Raw genomic sequence first — 16,025 nt, forward strand, 5'->3', positions numbered from 1 at the left:
AAAATAAAATAAAAATTTTTTAAAGAAGGAGGTGACGGGGTGCCTGGGTGGCTCAGTTGGTTAGGCGTCTGCCTTTGGCTCAGGTCATGATCCCAGGGTCCTGAGATCAAGCCCCACATGGTGGGGAGTCTGCTTCTCCCTCTGCCTTACCTCTCTGCTTGTGCTCTCTCTCTTTTGCTCACTCTCACTCTCAAATACATAAAATCTTTTAAAAAAGTGAGGTGAAAGACCATTCCTTATAGCCCACCTTATATATCTGCCCTCTGAAATGAACTATATAGACCAACACTCAGGCAGGTGAGAGAGGTCAGTGGCCCTCCACCAATTATGGGAGATTCTACCACTTATAAGTAAGGCTCATTTTTTTAAAAGATTTTATTTATTTATTTGACAGACAGAGATCACAAGTAGGCAGAGAGGCAGGCAGAGAGAGAGGAGGAAGCAGGCTCCCTGCTGAGCAGAGAGCCCGATTTGGGGCTCGATCCCAGGACCCTGAAATCATGACCTGAGCTGAAGGCAGAGGCTTAACCCACTGGGCCACCCAGGCACCCCAAGTTTAAGACTGCTTTTCTCTAGTGTCCTCCAAAGCCCTGATCTTGGGAAAAGCAAAATCCTCAAATCCACAACAGGAAATGCAAGAGTCCTTTATCTTGGAACTCTGTTTGTTAATAACCTAGAAAAATCTTTTTTGATTAATCTTATTTCAATGGTTTGGTCCACTTCATGTAATTTGTTTTCGAGAACAGAGTGTCCTCTTTCCTACATCTTTTTTCCCCATAGTCTATGGCGCCACTAAAAAATTTTCTTTTTTTTAAGGTTTTGTTTTGTTTTGTTTCTCTTCACAAAATATCCACTCAATAAGCAAAACCATTACTTTTATCTTGGCTAAAAACACAAGAAACTCCATGAGCAAATTAGCGTTTCCAGAAGATCAGGAATTGGTCGGCGATTTTGCACTCCTCTGCTCTCATACCCACCTCTGAGTGACCCCAGACAACGTCCACAAGACAGCTTTGCAGGATTGTCTCGGCTTTCAGAAGAGGGCTTCTGTCTTTTTGAAGTGAGCGCTGAATCGAGTCTCATCCTGGAGCTCCACTCACTCGTCAATACCAAATGAGACCCCTGCCACTTCCTGGAGCCTGGGTCCGGCTCTGTTTTCTTGACTGCTGAGTCCTTTAAGATGTAGGCTTCAATCAGCTGAGCCACAGGCTGCAGACCGCGTGTGGAGTGTACTTGGGCTTCCAGCCCTCCAGCCTGAGAGCCTATACTTCCAAAACAGCCCCTGACAACCTCTTAACAAAAGGTTTCAGTCTCACTGTATTTTAAGCTTAAGGGTGATAGAGCTAAGACATCACACAGAAAATTAATTAACGGCCGCCAGGAAGAACCGCCAGTCATCTTTGGACAATGCGTTAATTTGAATTCCTTCATCAGGATCATTCAAAGCACAGCGATTTTTTTTTTTTTAAACTGTGGAATTCAGTACAAAATATACCTGCTCTGTTTCTTAGATGTCAGGACGAGAAATGTATATTCCATAATTAAAAGTGCCACACAGCTCCTTCTTCTATTGAAATTCCTTTTTTTTTTTTAAATTGTAATTCTTCTTAGGATATTCCTTGAACCATGAGACTCTTAGGATGTAACTCAGCCAGGGAGAGTCTCACAAAGAAAAAAGTCTTGAATCTCAAATGCCTTCAAATGCACGGATTGACAGTCCCTTGTGCCACAGAGAAAAACCTATTCCTGCTTTTCGTGAATCTGATAGATCAATTGTTGCTTCACCAGTATTCATTTTAAATTGATTCTTTGTTTCATTGATACCTTTCCTTTCACTTCCATACCCAGTTATGCTGGGAGAGTTCTCGCATCTGTTTTTAACTTTTGGATATACAATTCACATACCATATCATTTAACCACTTAAAGTGTCTAATCAATGACCGTGTATTCATGGAGTTAAATGACCATCATCTTCCCATTTTCAGTATCTTTGCCACACCCAAAAGATACAGTGTACGTATTAAGAGTGACTCTCCATTTAGTGCCTGGGATAACCGCTAATGTAATGTTTTGTTTATAGCTTTGCCTCTTTTGGATGTTTCCTATAGATGGAGTTATACACGTGTGGTCTTTTATGACTGGCTTTCCTTTACACATTTTCAAGGCTCCTTCATGTCTTAGCAAAGGATCAGAACTTTATCTCTTTTTAGTGATGGAGAATATTGCATTGTAAGAGCATACCCCATTTTCTTTACACACTCAGCCGTCGATGGGCATTTGCATTCTTTCCAGTCCTAGGCTGTTATTATGAATCATCCTTCTATTAAACATCCACCGACACATTTTTTTTTCTTCTATAGATGTGTATTTGCATTTTTCTTGGGCATCTACTTAGGAGTAGAATTGCTGGTTAGAAAAGTAACTTTACATTTCATATTTTGAGGAACTGCCAAACTGTTTTCCAGAGAAGCTGAACCATTTTACATTCCCGTCAATAATATATGAGGTTTCAAATTTTACCACATCCTGTCCATTTGTTGAAAAGCCCGTCCCACCCCCATTGAACTGTCTTGACACCTTCACCAAAAATCAGTTGACCATAAAGGTAAAGGGAGGTTTCTGGATTCTCAGTTCCGTTCCACTGATGTTTATGTCTATCCTTATTCCATGACACGCTATCTCGATCACAGTACCTTTGTGATAAGTTTTTGTTCAACAAGTGTGAGTCCTAAAACTTGGTTGTTCTTTTTCAAGATTGTTTGACTATTCTGGGCTACTTGCATTTCCATATGAATTTTAGCATCAGTTTGTCAACTTCTCCAAAAAATCATCTAGGATTCTGATAAGGATTTGAGAGAATCTGTATATCGATTTGGGGCATATTGACATATTAATTAAATTAAATATTCTCATTCATGAACAAGGAATGTCCCTGAATTTATTGAGGTCTCTTTGAATTTCTTTCAACAATATTTTTTAGTTTGTGTATAAGCGTCACATTTTTGTTGATACATTTTTAATATTTTTATTGTATTGCACATGGGGTTGTTTTAAAATTTCATTTTCAAAGTGCTCGTTGCTAGTGTAGAAAAATAAAATTGATTTTTTAATGTTAATTTAGTATCCAGAAATCTGCTGAGCTTGTTAGTTCTAATAACATCTTAGTAGATTCCTTAAGATTTCCTATGTACAAAATTGGCATCTGTGAATATAGTTTTACTTTTTCCTTTCCATCTGGATGCCTTTTCTTTCTTTTTCTTGCCTAATTGCACTGGCTAGAACTTCTAGTACAATATTTAATAGAAGCAGAAAGAACAGATATTGTCTTGTTTCTGATCTTAGGAAGCATTTAGGCCTTTTCACCAGTAAATATGATATTACCAGTGAATTTTATATTAATGTCTTTTGTTGCATTGAGAAAATACCCTTCTAGTTGTAGTTTGTTGACTGTGTTTATTGTGAAAGTGTTTTGGATTTTGTCAAATGTTTTTCTGTGTCTACCAAGGTGATTATATAGTTTTTGCCCTTTATTCTGCTGATATGCTATATTACATTAATTGATTCTTTCGAAGGTTTTCTTTTAAATTCCAGTTAGTTAACATACAGTGTAATATTAGTTTCAAGTGTACAATATAATGATTCATCACTTCCATACAACTCCCAGTGTTCATCACAAGTGCCCTTCTTAATCACACTAATTGATTTATAAAGGTTAAACTAGCCTTACATTCTTGTGGTAAACCCCACTGAGTCATAGCATAAAAAATATATATATTTATTTATATTTATACTTAATATATATAAAATATAATTTTTATTATTAATCAATTTTAATTAATTAACATTAATTAGATTATTAAATTATAATTTAATATTTACATTAAATATTCAAAATATAATATAATATAATATAATAATATATAATATATTATTATTTATGTATAATATATTATATATGTTTATATAATATTTATATATTATATATTATTATATATATTTAAATATATATTTAAATATAAATATAAATAAATATATATATATATTTTAGAGAAAGAGTCCCCACATGAGTTGGGGTGAGGGGTAGAGAGAGAGGGAGGGAAGGGCTCGATCCCACAATCCTGAGGTCATGACCAGAGCTGAAATCAAGAGTCAGATGCTTAACTGAGCCACCCAGGGGCCCTAGCATATAATAATTTTTTTATATTGCCATATTCAGTTTGGTTCTATTTTGGGGGGGCATTTTCACATATATACTCATATGCTATCAATATGTAGAGTTTTCTTGTGAGGTCCTCATGTTCAGTGATTTTTGTTTTCTGCCCACTTCTGTACTCCTGAGCCTCGGAAGTGAATTCTATATTTTGGTTATTGTACTTTTCAACTCCGGAACTTCAGTTGGCTTCTTTTAAATAATTTCTATCTCTGTATCAGCATCCTCTGGTACATCATTCCCATTGTTCCTCTCTTCACCCATTCTCTAAGTGTGCTTTAGAGCTGGGTGGATGAACTAAACCGGCTTAAGAGATGTGTCAGGAAATGTGTCGCTGGATGTGTTTGGCAGTGGGAGATAGAAGGTGATCTGCCTCCTCTGGATGATGGGGGTTTGGCTCTGAAGCCTGGAACCACGACAGCTGTTTTCCCCACCACACAGTAAAATAACCTGGGGATTAAGCCAGTGTCTATGAAGGAGGACAGTGACGGGAATGTAGCTGAGGGAAGTTTGCCAGAATCCTGATGATGTCTTCACCTCCAAAGCAAAAGCAATAAAGTCCTCCCTAATTTTGATACTTTCAATTATATGAGGCTAGAAATACTCTTGTTAAGAGGACTTGAAATTATCCAGTAGTTTTAACTAATTAAAACATTTTTTTAAAAGATTTTATTTATGGGGCGCCTGGGTGGCTCAGTGGGTTAAAGCCTCTGCCTTCGGCTCAGGTCATGATCTCAGGGTCCTGGGATCAAGCCCCACATCAGGCTCTCTGCTCAGCGGGGAGCCTGCTTCCTCCTCTCTCTCTCTCTGCCTGCCTCTCTGCCTACTTGTGATCTCTGTCAAATAAATAAATAAATCTTAAAAAAAAAAACAACAACCTGGTGTATTAGATAAGAAGGAATATGCAAACTTTTTTTTCTTTTGAAGATTTTATTTATTTGAGAGAGAGAGAGCAAGAGAGGGAGCACAAGCAGGGGAGAGGGACGGAGGGAGTGGGAGAAGCAGGCTTCCTGCTGAGCACAATGCAGGGCTGGATCCCAGGACCCTGTGATCTTGATCTTAACCCAAGGCAGATAATTAACTGGCTGAGCCCCGTGGGCGCCCTAAATGTGGAAATCTTGAAGAAGATTTATTAGCATTTAGTGTGTTGGGTTGCTGATGACACTGTTCTATTTAATTGAACTTAGAGCCAATTGTGTTTCTTTCTTTTCCTGTTAGTGGATACCAACACTCTAATTGTCCTAAGGCAATTACTTAGGGAATGGGGATTTATAAATAGTTGGGAGGGGGGAGGCAATAGTATATACATAGACAAAGGGAGATACATAGATTTCCTGAGGCTGTTTGGTAGAAAATCAAAAGGAAAACAGATGGTGTGATAAATAACACACCGGAATGGGTTAACAGGAAAAGAGAAAAAAAGAGCTAAGGCATGGTAGCGCCAATCCTGTAAAGAGGGCCAAATAATGATAAGGAAATAAATTTGGTTTCGGAGGGAAAATAAACTTTCCAGAACTTTTGTGGCTTCATTTTGTTTCAGCACTGAGCAACCCTGGAACTTTTGGTATCACCAAGGGGCAGCTTTGACCTCTGTATTTAGGGATGGCTTTGCATATCTTTGGTCCCATTTTTGCTGACTCTTTACCCCAGCTGTGAGAGATGTTTGGTTTCTCTCTTCCTGTGGCACACAGCTTGGCTTCCTTTCTCTGGTTGTTACCAAACCTGTAGTTTCTTTCCTACTCTGTACCTTTCAGGGCCAAATAGCCAAGGAACAAAACAGTCTTTGATGGCAAGCAGGTAATTTATCCAGTGGCCAGAGAATGGAGGAGGGGAGCTCATGCTCCAAGGGCACTGAGAAGCAGAGGGGGTATAAATGATACGGCTGTGGGCTGAGCGGGTGGGGGGGGGGGAGATGCTGGATATCAGCTGGGGGCCCAGGAAGGGGTGGAGATTTCTAGGAACTTAAGCCCCATCCCTTTTTCTTCCCTTTGTGTTTGGGGGTTTCCTGTCTTGGCGCCTCCTAGGAGGGGAGTTTAGTTTGTTACTGTAGTACAGTGAAGGAAAAATGTGAATTTGGCCCACTGTGCCCACCATATTGGACCCCTCTGGTTTGATCGCGTTTCTGGTGGTCCCATGTGGTCTGGTGTCAAGTTCATCCGGGTAGGAACACCCGTAGGGGAGATACGAGGAAAAACAAACAAACAAACAAAAAAACAGCTTTTAGAAAAATTCCCTATGGGGCTCTTTGGGGTTCATCTAGTGACATGGTTCTCCCCACTCTTTGGCATAATGGGAGAAGCGGCGAGAACACAGGTGGCCGGGTCCCTGCAGGACTGCTGACAAATTCCTCCAAGCCACAGGGCAGGCAGCTTGAGTGTGGGAATCCCCCTTATTTCACAAAAAGACAAAACGGGCCTGTTAGTGCCAATATATGTTTCACTGGCCTGCAGCTTCTTCGACGGATGTTGCCAACAATAAGGAATGCCAGACCGGACTGCAAAGTAGGCAGAAAACTCTGTGAACAGCCCAGAATCGCCCTACTTTTTATACTTTTTAATTAGGCACCTCGGACCTGTGTGCCTACAGCCCTGCCATTATATCCACACTTATACTGGATCCTTATAAATTATTCTGTTGATCAAATGAAGTCGACAAGAGGCCAACGGTCAGGAATCACAGAATCCCAACTATGCCAGCGAGGAAATGTCCCCGAGGCCATTGAAAGAAAGTGAATGGTAATGACAAGCCCCTGCGGTCCATTCCTGGACTGCTAGTGGAGGACAGGCTGTATGAGTCGATAGAGCGATTGGGTTATTCTGTGGCTGTGGAAGAAATGCTAGAGGTCTGCAGAACAGATTCAGCAGGTGGTCTCAGAAGGCTGTGTTTGAAGTCTGGCTTGCCCCTTGCTGCTTGCTAGTTGTGTGACCTGGGGTAGCCCGGGCACTGGATTGCCTGCATTAAGCTCTTTACCTGTAAGATGGAGAGGATAAGGAAAATTTTCCTATCTCCCATAAGGATTCTTAGCAAATGCAAATAACGCAGAATCTTTCTGAACTAGAATGGGCTGCCTTTAGTTTTTTTTGTTTTTTTTTTATGACTTTCTAGATTTGGATGTGTGGTTCTAACTGCCAAGGATATTGGTTTATGAAATTGCAGATTCTTTTCAAAAGACTCCCCCTAGTCAGTAATTTTAACCTGGTGTTCATGTTTAATTATGTAACATGGTTCAATTCTAGTGAAACTAGTATACGTGCTTCATTTTTCTTTTTCTTTTTTTGCTGGAGTTGCTGAGACTTTGACAGATATGCCAATTAGCTGGAGATGAAGAGGAGAGTAGAAAAAAATTTGAAAAGTCAATGAATAGGCTCCAACATGATAATTAGTCCCTGAATAATAGCATTCTGGAGAAAAATTAACAAGGCCATCGCCAATAAGCTCATTCAGGTCTTGACACTTTCTGATCATGATGCAGAAGTAAAAAGAATACATATAAAAATTATTCTAATCTTTTCTTCAGATCCAATGTGGTTTATCTCTTACAAATTTAGGACAGTCTGTGGCTTTAAAAAAACTGTTCTTATGGCTTTTTAATGGTTCTGTTTTGGGAAATGTGGACCTGTTATTGTGCTAGGAGAATAACTCTTGGTATGACCCCAATTCTGCATTTATATTTACCGCCTTGTAAACTAAGTTCAGAGAGGCTGTGTCTTATCACAACCTCTCTGTTTGGCAACCCCCAACAATTTTCTCACTTGGGCAAAGAAAAAAAGGAAGTCTTAGAAAAACATTGACTTTGTAGCTCAAAGTTCCCTCCAGACTTCTCAGTGTGGGTTACAGATGCCCTGGGTCCCTGCCTCAGTTGCTCTGCCTACCCCTGGAAATAGACCAGAAACATCCAAATTCAGGGGAGTCCTGCCTTTGAAGGAACAAGGAAGAGCGAGAGAGCACGCGGGGTGCCTGGGTGGCTCAGTGGGTTAAAGCCTCTGCCTTCGGCTCAGTTCTTGATCCCAGGGTGCTGGGATCAAGCCCCGCATAGGGCTCTCTGCTCAGTGGGGAGCCTGCTTCCCTCTCTCTCTCTGCCTGCTGCTCTGCCTACTTGTGATCTCTGTCAAATAAATAAATAAAATCTTTTTTAAAAAGAGAGCACAAATAATTCCTAGGAAAAAGAGAATTATAAACAATGGCATCATGTAAATCTGAGTTAAGTAAGGGATCAGAGAGCAAACAACCTGCAGCTTTTTCCAAGACCCTATGTGGTCTGGGAAAATGGATCTTCTAAGACCAATGTTAAGTGTATGTGTTGGGGGGGGAGGTGTTCTTTGTATGTGTGCAAGCTTGAAATACCACAAATATGGGGACCCGGGTGTTCTAGTCTAGAGAAAAAAAAAACCAGGTGATTTTTCAAAAATGATACTGGAAATGGGAGGCGGCTAATTGATGAGATTCGAAATGCATTTGGTGGATGAGTATGACCTCTGGTGTTAAACTAGAGAAATTCCAGCGCTATGTATCTTAACGGTAGAAAGAGAAGCAAATGTCGTTTTCCAAAAGCTTCTAGTCAGAGGTTACAGGGCATTGTTTTGCGACTTTTGTTTCAAACTTTCTTCCTTCCCTCCCTCTCTCTTTCCCTCCTTGGTCTTCCAGGTATAAATGACTATCTCTTGTGCACACAGCACCACCCCTGTGGGAGAACACTGTCTCTGTTGCTCTGACTGCTTGGTCACGTGTATCTCTATAATCCTTTATAGAAAAAGGGGGCCAAATTACGGTATCCGAATTTTAAATGTTTATATATAAGTTTACAGTTCATTTGTTAATTTTTTTAAAAAAATATTTTATTTATTTGACAGAGAGAGGTCACAAGTAGGCAGAGAGGCAGGCAGAGAGAGAGGGGGAAGCAGGCTCCCTGCCTAGCAGAGAGCCTGATGCAGGGCTCCATCCCAGGACCCTGAGATCATGACCTGAGCTGAAGGCAGAGGCTTAACCCACTGAGCCACCCAGGCACCCCCTCATTTGTTAATTTTATAAAGAAGAGAGGAATGGTGAAAGCAAGAACTCCTTAAATGTGCCCCTGTCCTAACCCAATAGTGTGGGATGCCCCAAACGACACACATGAAAAATGAAACATGACACTGTTGGGGGGTATCTTGTGGTTTTTCATAATCATACTGATAGAGGATTATCATACTCTCCAAACAGACATTTATTAGCAAGGTGATTTTGGGGGGATGGAGGGTGTGATCAGATGATTCCTTAAAACAGAACGATGATATACATCTGATTGACTTCTCTCTCTCCAGTCACAGTGAGTTTCACATTATTATTTCATGAGGCTTTTTGGGTTTTGTTGTTGTTGTTGTTGTTTTAATATTAATTAGCGGGGAAGAAGCACTATGAACTGATTTTAGGTATTCTGACAATTCCTCACGCTGGGTCCCCTTTGTGACCAATGGGAACTCCATACATCACGGTCATAAATCTTAGTAAACACCCTTTTTTTCTATATGATTAATGGCACCGCACCTAATCCCGTACCAAGGCACAGAGATATATAGGCCAAATGATACAGCCTTTTGTCCCTTTTAATTAGTTTACACAACCCTCTGTTTGAAGCCTTAAACTTGCTGTTTGAGAAAGTCAGTTTGATACATAGAATGTAGCCATTACTTAGTGTTTGAATCACTCTAGAACCTTATATCTAATTGGATGCTGGCAACAATTGTGATATTTGGGGAGGCATCTATGTCATCTTTCAGCTAAATTTATGAAAGTATTGATTTCCTGTGATTACACTCCCTTGAAGAATTTCATTCGTAAGGAGGAATGAAACTTTTCATTCAATTCAGCCGCATATAGTGACTAGCAGAAGCCTATAGAATGTGCTATGAAGTGAAAATAAATGTATGATCGATTTTGTGCTTGCGTTGAATTTTCACACCAGAGGTGACTAACTTAATTTGGAAGCTTTCATTGTTAATTTCAGTCAGCTCATTAGAATTGTTTTTAATGGACATGCGCCCCTCACAATTCTTGCAGTAGCTACTCAGCTACCATGAGCTTCGTAACTAAGCAAGTTTTGTTGAATTGACAAAAATCAGGACAGAGTATAAACATAAAATTCTGGCTCCACTTTGTAGCTATTCAAATTCTACTCCTGACCGAGACTATCGAAAAATAAAATTTCTGACAGTACTCTTTATCTTACGTGGAGAGCTGTGGGCCAAATAGCAACCTGTCCTTCCCCCCACCCCCTTCCCTTCTGGATCTCTTTACTTGCACGTACAAAAAATTAAAATTGTTTAACCCATGTCCAAAAGATATCCTAAAATGAATTATTCACTCCATGGCATTGAAAACGCGTGCACACACAGTCCTAGGACAAGGTACCTGGTGAGCAACTTTAGGGCAGCTGCCGCGTAGAATATCAAGAAATTGGATCCAGCTGAGAATTCCAATTACTTAATGAGGGTGATCTGTTTACGCTCTAATTTCTTGGTCTAATTCACTGTAATCCCGATCATAAAAATCATGCATTTAAATTACGATTTACAATGGAAACAAATATTCAGCTGGCTAGTTCCTTTCCTGTCCTTTTCGGGGAGCCTGGAATTTCCATGTACGAAGAAATACGAAGGAGAAGCACTCAAGATAGAGGAGTAACAATCCTCGGAAAAGGGTCCCCTACCGCTTTGTGTTGGTATATCCCCTAAGAGAAGAGCACATTGCGGGAAATTCGCGAGCCACAAATTGCCATTTTTATCGGTTTATTAGAAAGTAAATAATTATACCTGACTAGCAAAACTCCAGCGCCCGCCCGGGAGTGGACACTCAGCCGGGGTTTTCATTATTAATAATTTCTGTAACGAACGGTGCGACTCGGCCCGCGCCAGGCCCCTCTCCCACCCCCCGCCGCAGTCGGGGCTCGGCCGAGGAGATGCCCGGGGTTTGCGCATCTGTGACCCGCCTTTGCTTTGTGTCTGTGCTTTGCAGGTGGGGAGGAGGAAGAGAACAGAGGAGGCGCTGGCGGCCGGCGGTCGCTGAGCAGCCCCCAGACCCTCGAGCAAGCCGCCTCTCCACCGCCGGAGAAGCCCGCGGACCTACCCACTGGGGCGGCCGGAGGGCCTGAGCGCCCGAGCCCGGGGACCCGGCGGCCGGGGGCGCCAGCCCCTCATGTTCCGCAGAAGGCGCAAATGTGAGCCGGCGGTAGCTGGGAAAGCCCTCCGCCCCCGCCAGGGGGACCCGGGAAGCCCGCGCGGGCTCCTCCCGCGGACGGTGGGGATCCCCTCCTCCGGCCCCGCCCCCATCCTCCCCGGGCCCGGGTGCCGAGGCGGTTAACCCTCCCCGCGCCACGGCGCACTCGGGCCGGAGCGCGGCGCAGCCAATCCCGACTCCCGGGCGCCGGAGCCCAGCGACTGTGGAAGATCGGGGCTCGGGGCTGGCTCTGAACTCGCGGCGACCAAACCGGGCCTCAGGCCCCGGGGTTCTCCCCAAGCCCTGCTGCACTGGCGAAGCCAGCCGCCAAACTTTTTCTTTCCAAAGCGGGTGCCCCCGCAGTTCTTTGGCGGGCAGCCGGCGGCCCACTCTCCGCGGGACGATCAGGGAGAGGTGGGCGTGCAGCGAGGGGGCCGCTGTTCTGCAGCCCTACGAGGCGAGCACGCGGGCGGACAAGTAACAGGGGTTCCGCACTGTCCCCGCGCCTGACCCACGGCTGGGGTGGCCCAACGTGCTGCAGTGCCCGGCGCAGGTGATCTAGACTGCGCGTCCGGCACGAGCTAGGGGGGCGGCGGCGAGGGGGGGAGGGACGCCCCTTTCTTCTCGCCACCCCCCCCGCAGCCCGGCTGCACAGTCTGGGGGCTCCCCATCCCCGGTGGTGCTCCCCGGCGCTCCCCATCAGCAGGTGGGCCCCCCCAGCCCTCACCCCGCCCTGGCCTGCGCACCCCCAGGGTTCTCATCCTGCAGATTCCCTCCTCCCCATTCCTCTCTCTCACACACGCTCCCCTAAGCCGCGCGCGCCGCAAACTCGGTCTCGGTCCCCGCAGGTGATGTCATGCCCATTGTTTTGGTGCGCCCAACCAATCGGACTCGCCGCCTGGATTCTACCGGAGCCGGCATGGGCCCTTCCTCGCACCAGCAGCAGGAGTCCCCGCTCCCGACCATAACGCATTGCGCAGGGTGCACCACCGCCTGGTCTCCCTGCAGCTTTAACAGCCCTGACATGGAAACCCCATTGCAGTTCCAGCGCGGCTTCTTCTCGGAGCAGCCGCCGCCGCCGCCGCGCTCCTCACACCTGCATTGCCAGCAGCAGCAACAGAGCCAGGACAAGCCTTGCCCGCCCTTCGCGTCCCTCCCGCACCCTCAGCACCACCCGCACCTCGCGCACCAGCCGCCGGGCAGCGGCGGCAGCAGCCCATGCCTCCCGTGCAACAGCTGCGCCCCCTCCGGAGCCCCGGCGGCGGGGGCGGGGGCGGGGGATAACCTGTCCCTGCTGCTCCGCACCTCCTCGCCCGGCGGCGCCTTCCGGACCCGCACCTCCTCGCCGCTGTCGGGCTCGTCGTGCTGCTGCTGCTGCTCGTCGCGCCGGGGCAGCCAGCTCAATGTGAGCGAGCTGACGCCGTCCAGCCATGCCAGTGCGCTCCGGCAGCAGTACACGCAGCAGCCGGCGTCCGCCTCCCAGTACCACCAGTGCCACAGCCTGCAGCCCGCCGCCAGCCCCACGGGCAGCCTTGGCAGCCTGGGCTCCGGGCCCCCGCTCTCGCACCACCACCACCACCCGCACCCGGCGCACCACCAGCACCACCAGCCCCAGGCGCGCCGCGAGAGCAACCCCTTCACCGAAATAGCCATGAGCAGCTGCAGGTACAACGGGGGCGTCATGCGGCCGCTCAGCAACTTGAGCGCGTCCCGCCGGAACCTGCACGAGATGGACTCGGAGGCGCAGCCCTTACAGCCCCCCGCGTCGGTCGGAGGAGGTGGCGGCGCGTCCTCCCCGTCTGCAGCCGCCGCCGCGGCCGCCGCTTCGTCCTCAGCCCCGGAGATCGTGGTGTCTAAGCCGGAGCACAACAACTCCAATAACCTGGCGCTCTACGGAGCCGGCGGCAGCGGCAGCGCTGGAGGCGGCGGCGGCGGCGGCGGCGGCGGCAGCGGGCATGGCAGCAGCAGTGGCACCAAGTCCAGCAAAAAGAAGAACCAGAACATCGGCTACAAGCTGGGCCACCGGCGCGCCCTGTTCGAGAAGCGCAAGCGGCTCAGCGACTACGCGCTCATCTTCGGCATGTTCGGCATCGTGGTCATGGTCATCGAGACCGAGCTGTCGTGGGGCGCCTACGACAAGGTAGGCGCTCCAGCCGCTTGCCCAGCCTTACGGGGCCGCGGGGGCCGGACGCCGGGTGGTTGGGATGGGCCCTGGTGGGAACTCCCTGCCTGCCAGCCCCGAGCCTCCCCGGGACGGTGGCAGGTGCCCGCCGGGACGGGGAGCACGGCTCGGACGCGCAGCCCTGATCCGCGAGGCAACTCTACAGAGAGAGCCTCTCCGCGCGCAGCCAAAGTTCTGGAGGCAGGGAGTGCCCCAGCGACTTCGGGCACATTAAATAAATGTTTCCAGGAGTCGATAGGGGAAAGCAAGCCCTGTTGCTTTTCAGGTGCTCGCGATTTAGGAGGCCCCTTTCAACCCAAAGCGCTTAAACTCAGGGATAACTCCCTCTGGGTTTCAAGAGCCAGGATCTGCGCTGGCATATGTCATGGCGCGGACCCTCTCCCCAGCCATCCACCTGCCCTCCTCTCCTCAGTTCCCTTAGAGGCCAAGTGATCTGACAGATCCCACAGCCAAGACCAGTGCTCCCCTCATCCCCATCCTCCTCCTCCTGGGAGTTCATATTCATGGGCTGGGGGTGGTGGGGGCCCTGGAAGGTGGTTCAAAGTGCTAGTTTCTTAAAAGTGCTTCTGTCTGACTGTGTTGCAGGCGTCGCTGTATTCCTTAGCTCTGAAATGCCTTATCAGTCTCTCCACAATCATCTTGCTTGGGCTGATCATCGTGTACCACGCCAGGGAAATACAGGTAACTTAGACTCCGCTATTTATGAATGACCCAAAGCGCGGCCGCCCGCCTGGAGAAGCGCAAGGCAGCTTTTTCCAAACCCTCGTGTCCTTGCTTGAGGTTACAGAAGACACGCGCTGTAGTCTTGCCATAGCACCTGACCTGTTCTTTCAAGAAGTTCAAAACAAAACAGCCCAGCACGTAAATAGGCTGGGTTGTACTTGTTAAGCCCTTAAGATGGTCCCCTCTCTTCTTCAGGTTGATCTAGTTCTCCAAATCAGTCCCTGCATTTGTTTTCCTTAAGGCCAGTTAGGTACTAGGCTTCAGCTGTGGGGTAAACGGGAATTCTTGCTTGATAGGCCTATCCCCCCTGGGTGCATCATTATGGAAGATAGTGTCCATTTCTATATATCTTCTTCTGTAATGTAGCTTAGAGAAGAAAATAGGCTCGTGATTTTCCTAGCTAAATATGTAAATGAGACATGAGAAAAATTCAAACTCTATCTTCAGCCACTAAAGAAAAAAAAAAAGTCCACCCTAAGGTTAGAATACAAATTCTGTGTATATGGTGGTTTGGTAGATTTTTTTTTAGCTGCAATCATTACATTGCCCTTTTTAAAAAAAATGTCATTTAAGAGCAAAGGCCACTACCCTGGTGAGCAGTCTCATTAGGAAATGTTTTGTTTAAATGCAGCCAGAAACTCTATTGTTGAATTTGGCTATTACTGACAATTTCAGAATACTCGTATAAAATTCATGGGTCATCTTTGGAGTTCTTTAGTTTGCTGTAACCTTCAGTCCAAGGAATATTAAGGGTTGTGAATTAAAAGAACTAGGCTTTTCAAAAATGAAGTAAGGTTGGGATTTGCCAGTTTAGAATTTACACTAATATGTATTTTCTGATTTTTTTTGGGGGGGGGACAATTGTTGGCTATTTGTTGGAACTTTTAAGCCCTTCAACTTAGTGTGCTTCCCATTTAAAGGTGCCATTTAGGACGCCTTTAAATTTAAAACATCGTATAGAACTTACCACTTAAATAATTTAATATTAATTATGTTAAGTCAATGTGAGGTTAGTCATTAGCAAGCTCACACCAAATATGGAAGAAACCAGTTTTAACTATGGTGCAAGCAAAACAAAGATGCCCATGACCCCAAAGGAGCAGGGAGGATGAAGACTTCGCCTTCCTTTCACATTTGCAAAGACTTTGAACGGTGTCATTCCAAAGGGAGAAAGTGAGCAAATGAGAATTAGAAAGAGGGAGACCATTTAGAGGCAAGTCACCAAACTGCCTTGGCGAAACCAGGAGAATGCACCCTAGAACTCTAACATCTTAATAGTTTACAGGGAGGTCCGTTGTAATTTGGGGTTTTGTGATCCTGGGTTTCTGAGATTCTCTGAAACCTTCTTAAGTGATACTACAACGTGGCTTACCCATAATGAGTGCATCTTCTCATTTTGACTTCCAAGAGCAGACACGTAGAGCTGGGAGGAACAAAACAGAACGAATAGTCTTCTGACTCCGTTTACAGAGGAGAAGCCCGAAGTCAGAATAGGGGAGGAGCTTGCCAGATGGCACAGCTAGACAGGGCAGAGTGGGCCCAGGCCCTCTCCTCCAGCTTCTAGTCCAGATAGCTTCCTGCTCTGCTCGGTACTTGCTAGAAACCCAGAAATATGGACATTTTTGGGTCCGTGATTTCCCTCTACAAATTTGGTTTACGAATAGGTTGAATTTAAAAGGTCATTGTAAAATCTTCTCAGGTATTTTTAAAAAACCAAG

At 45.9% G+C, this 16,025-nt stretch overlaps 1 protein-coding gene across 2 annotated transcripts in view; it reads left to right on the top strand.

Annotated features, from left to right (window-relative positions):
* The first annotated feature begins 12,365 nt into the window (after positions 1 to 12,365).
* The window catches only part of KCNN2 (potassium calcium-activated channel subfamily N member 2), a 150,339-nt gene continuing 146,679 nt past the window's right edge, over positions 12,366 to 16,025 (top strand). Inside the window, exons 1-2 of one of the 2 annotated variants that reach the window (XM_080803338.1) lie at positions 12,366 to 13,542; positions 14,170 to 14,265. In XM_080803338.1, the coding sequence (XP_080659464.1) occupies positions 12,427 to 13,542; positions 14,170 to 14,265 (1,212 nt within the window). In that variant the 5' untranslated portion in view covers positions 12,366 to 12,426. Of the gene's footprint in view, positions 13,543 to 14,169; positions 14,266 to 16,025 lie in introns of those variants that run through there. The other variant, XM_080803339.1, reaches the window with a different exon arrangement.

Source organism: Martes martes, assembly GCF_963455335.1.
Source record: "Martes martes genome assembly, chromosome: 5".
In the NCBI taxonomy this organism is placed as follows: domain Eukaryota; kingdom Metazoa; phylum Chordata; class Mammalia; order Carnivora; family Mustelidae; genus Martes; species Martes martes.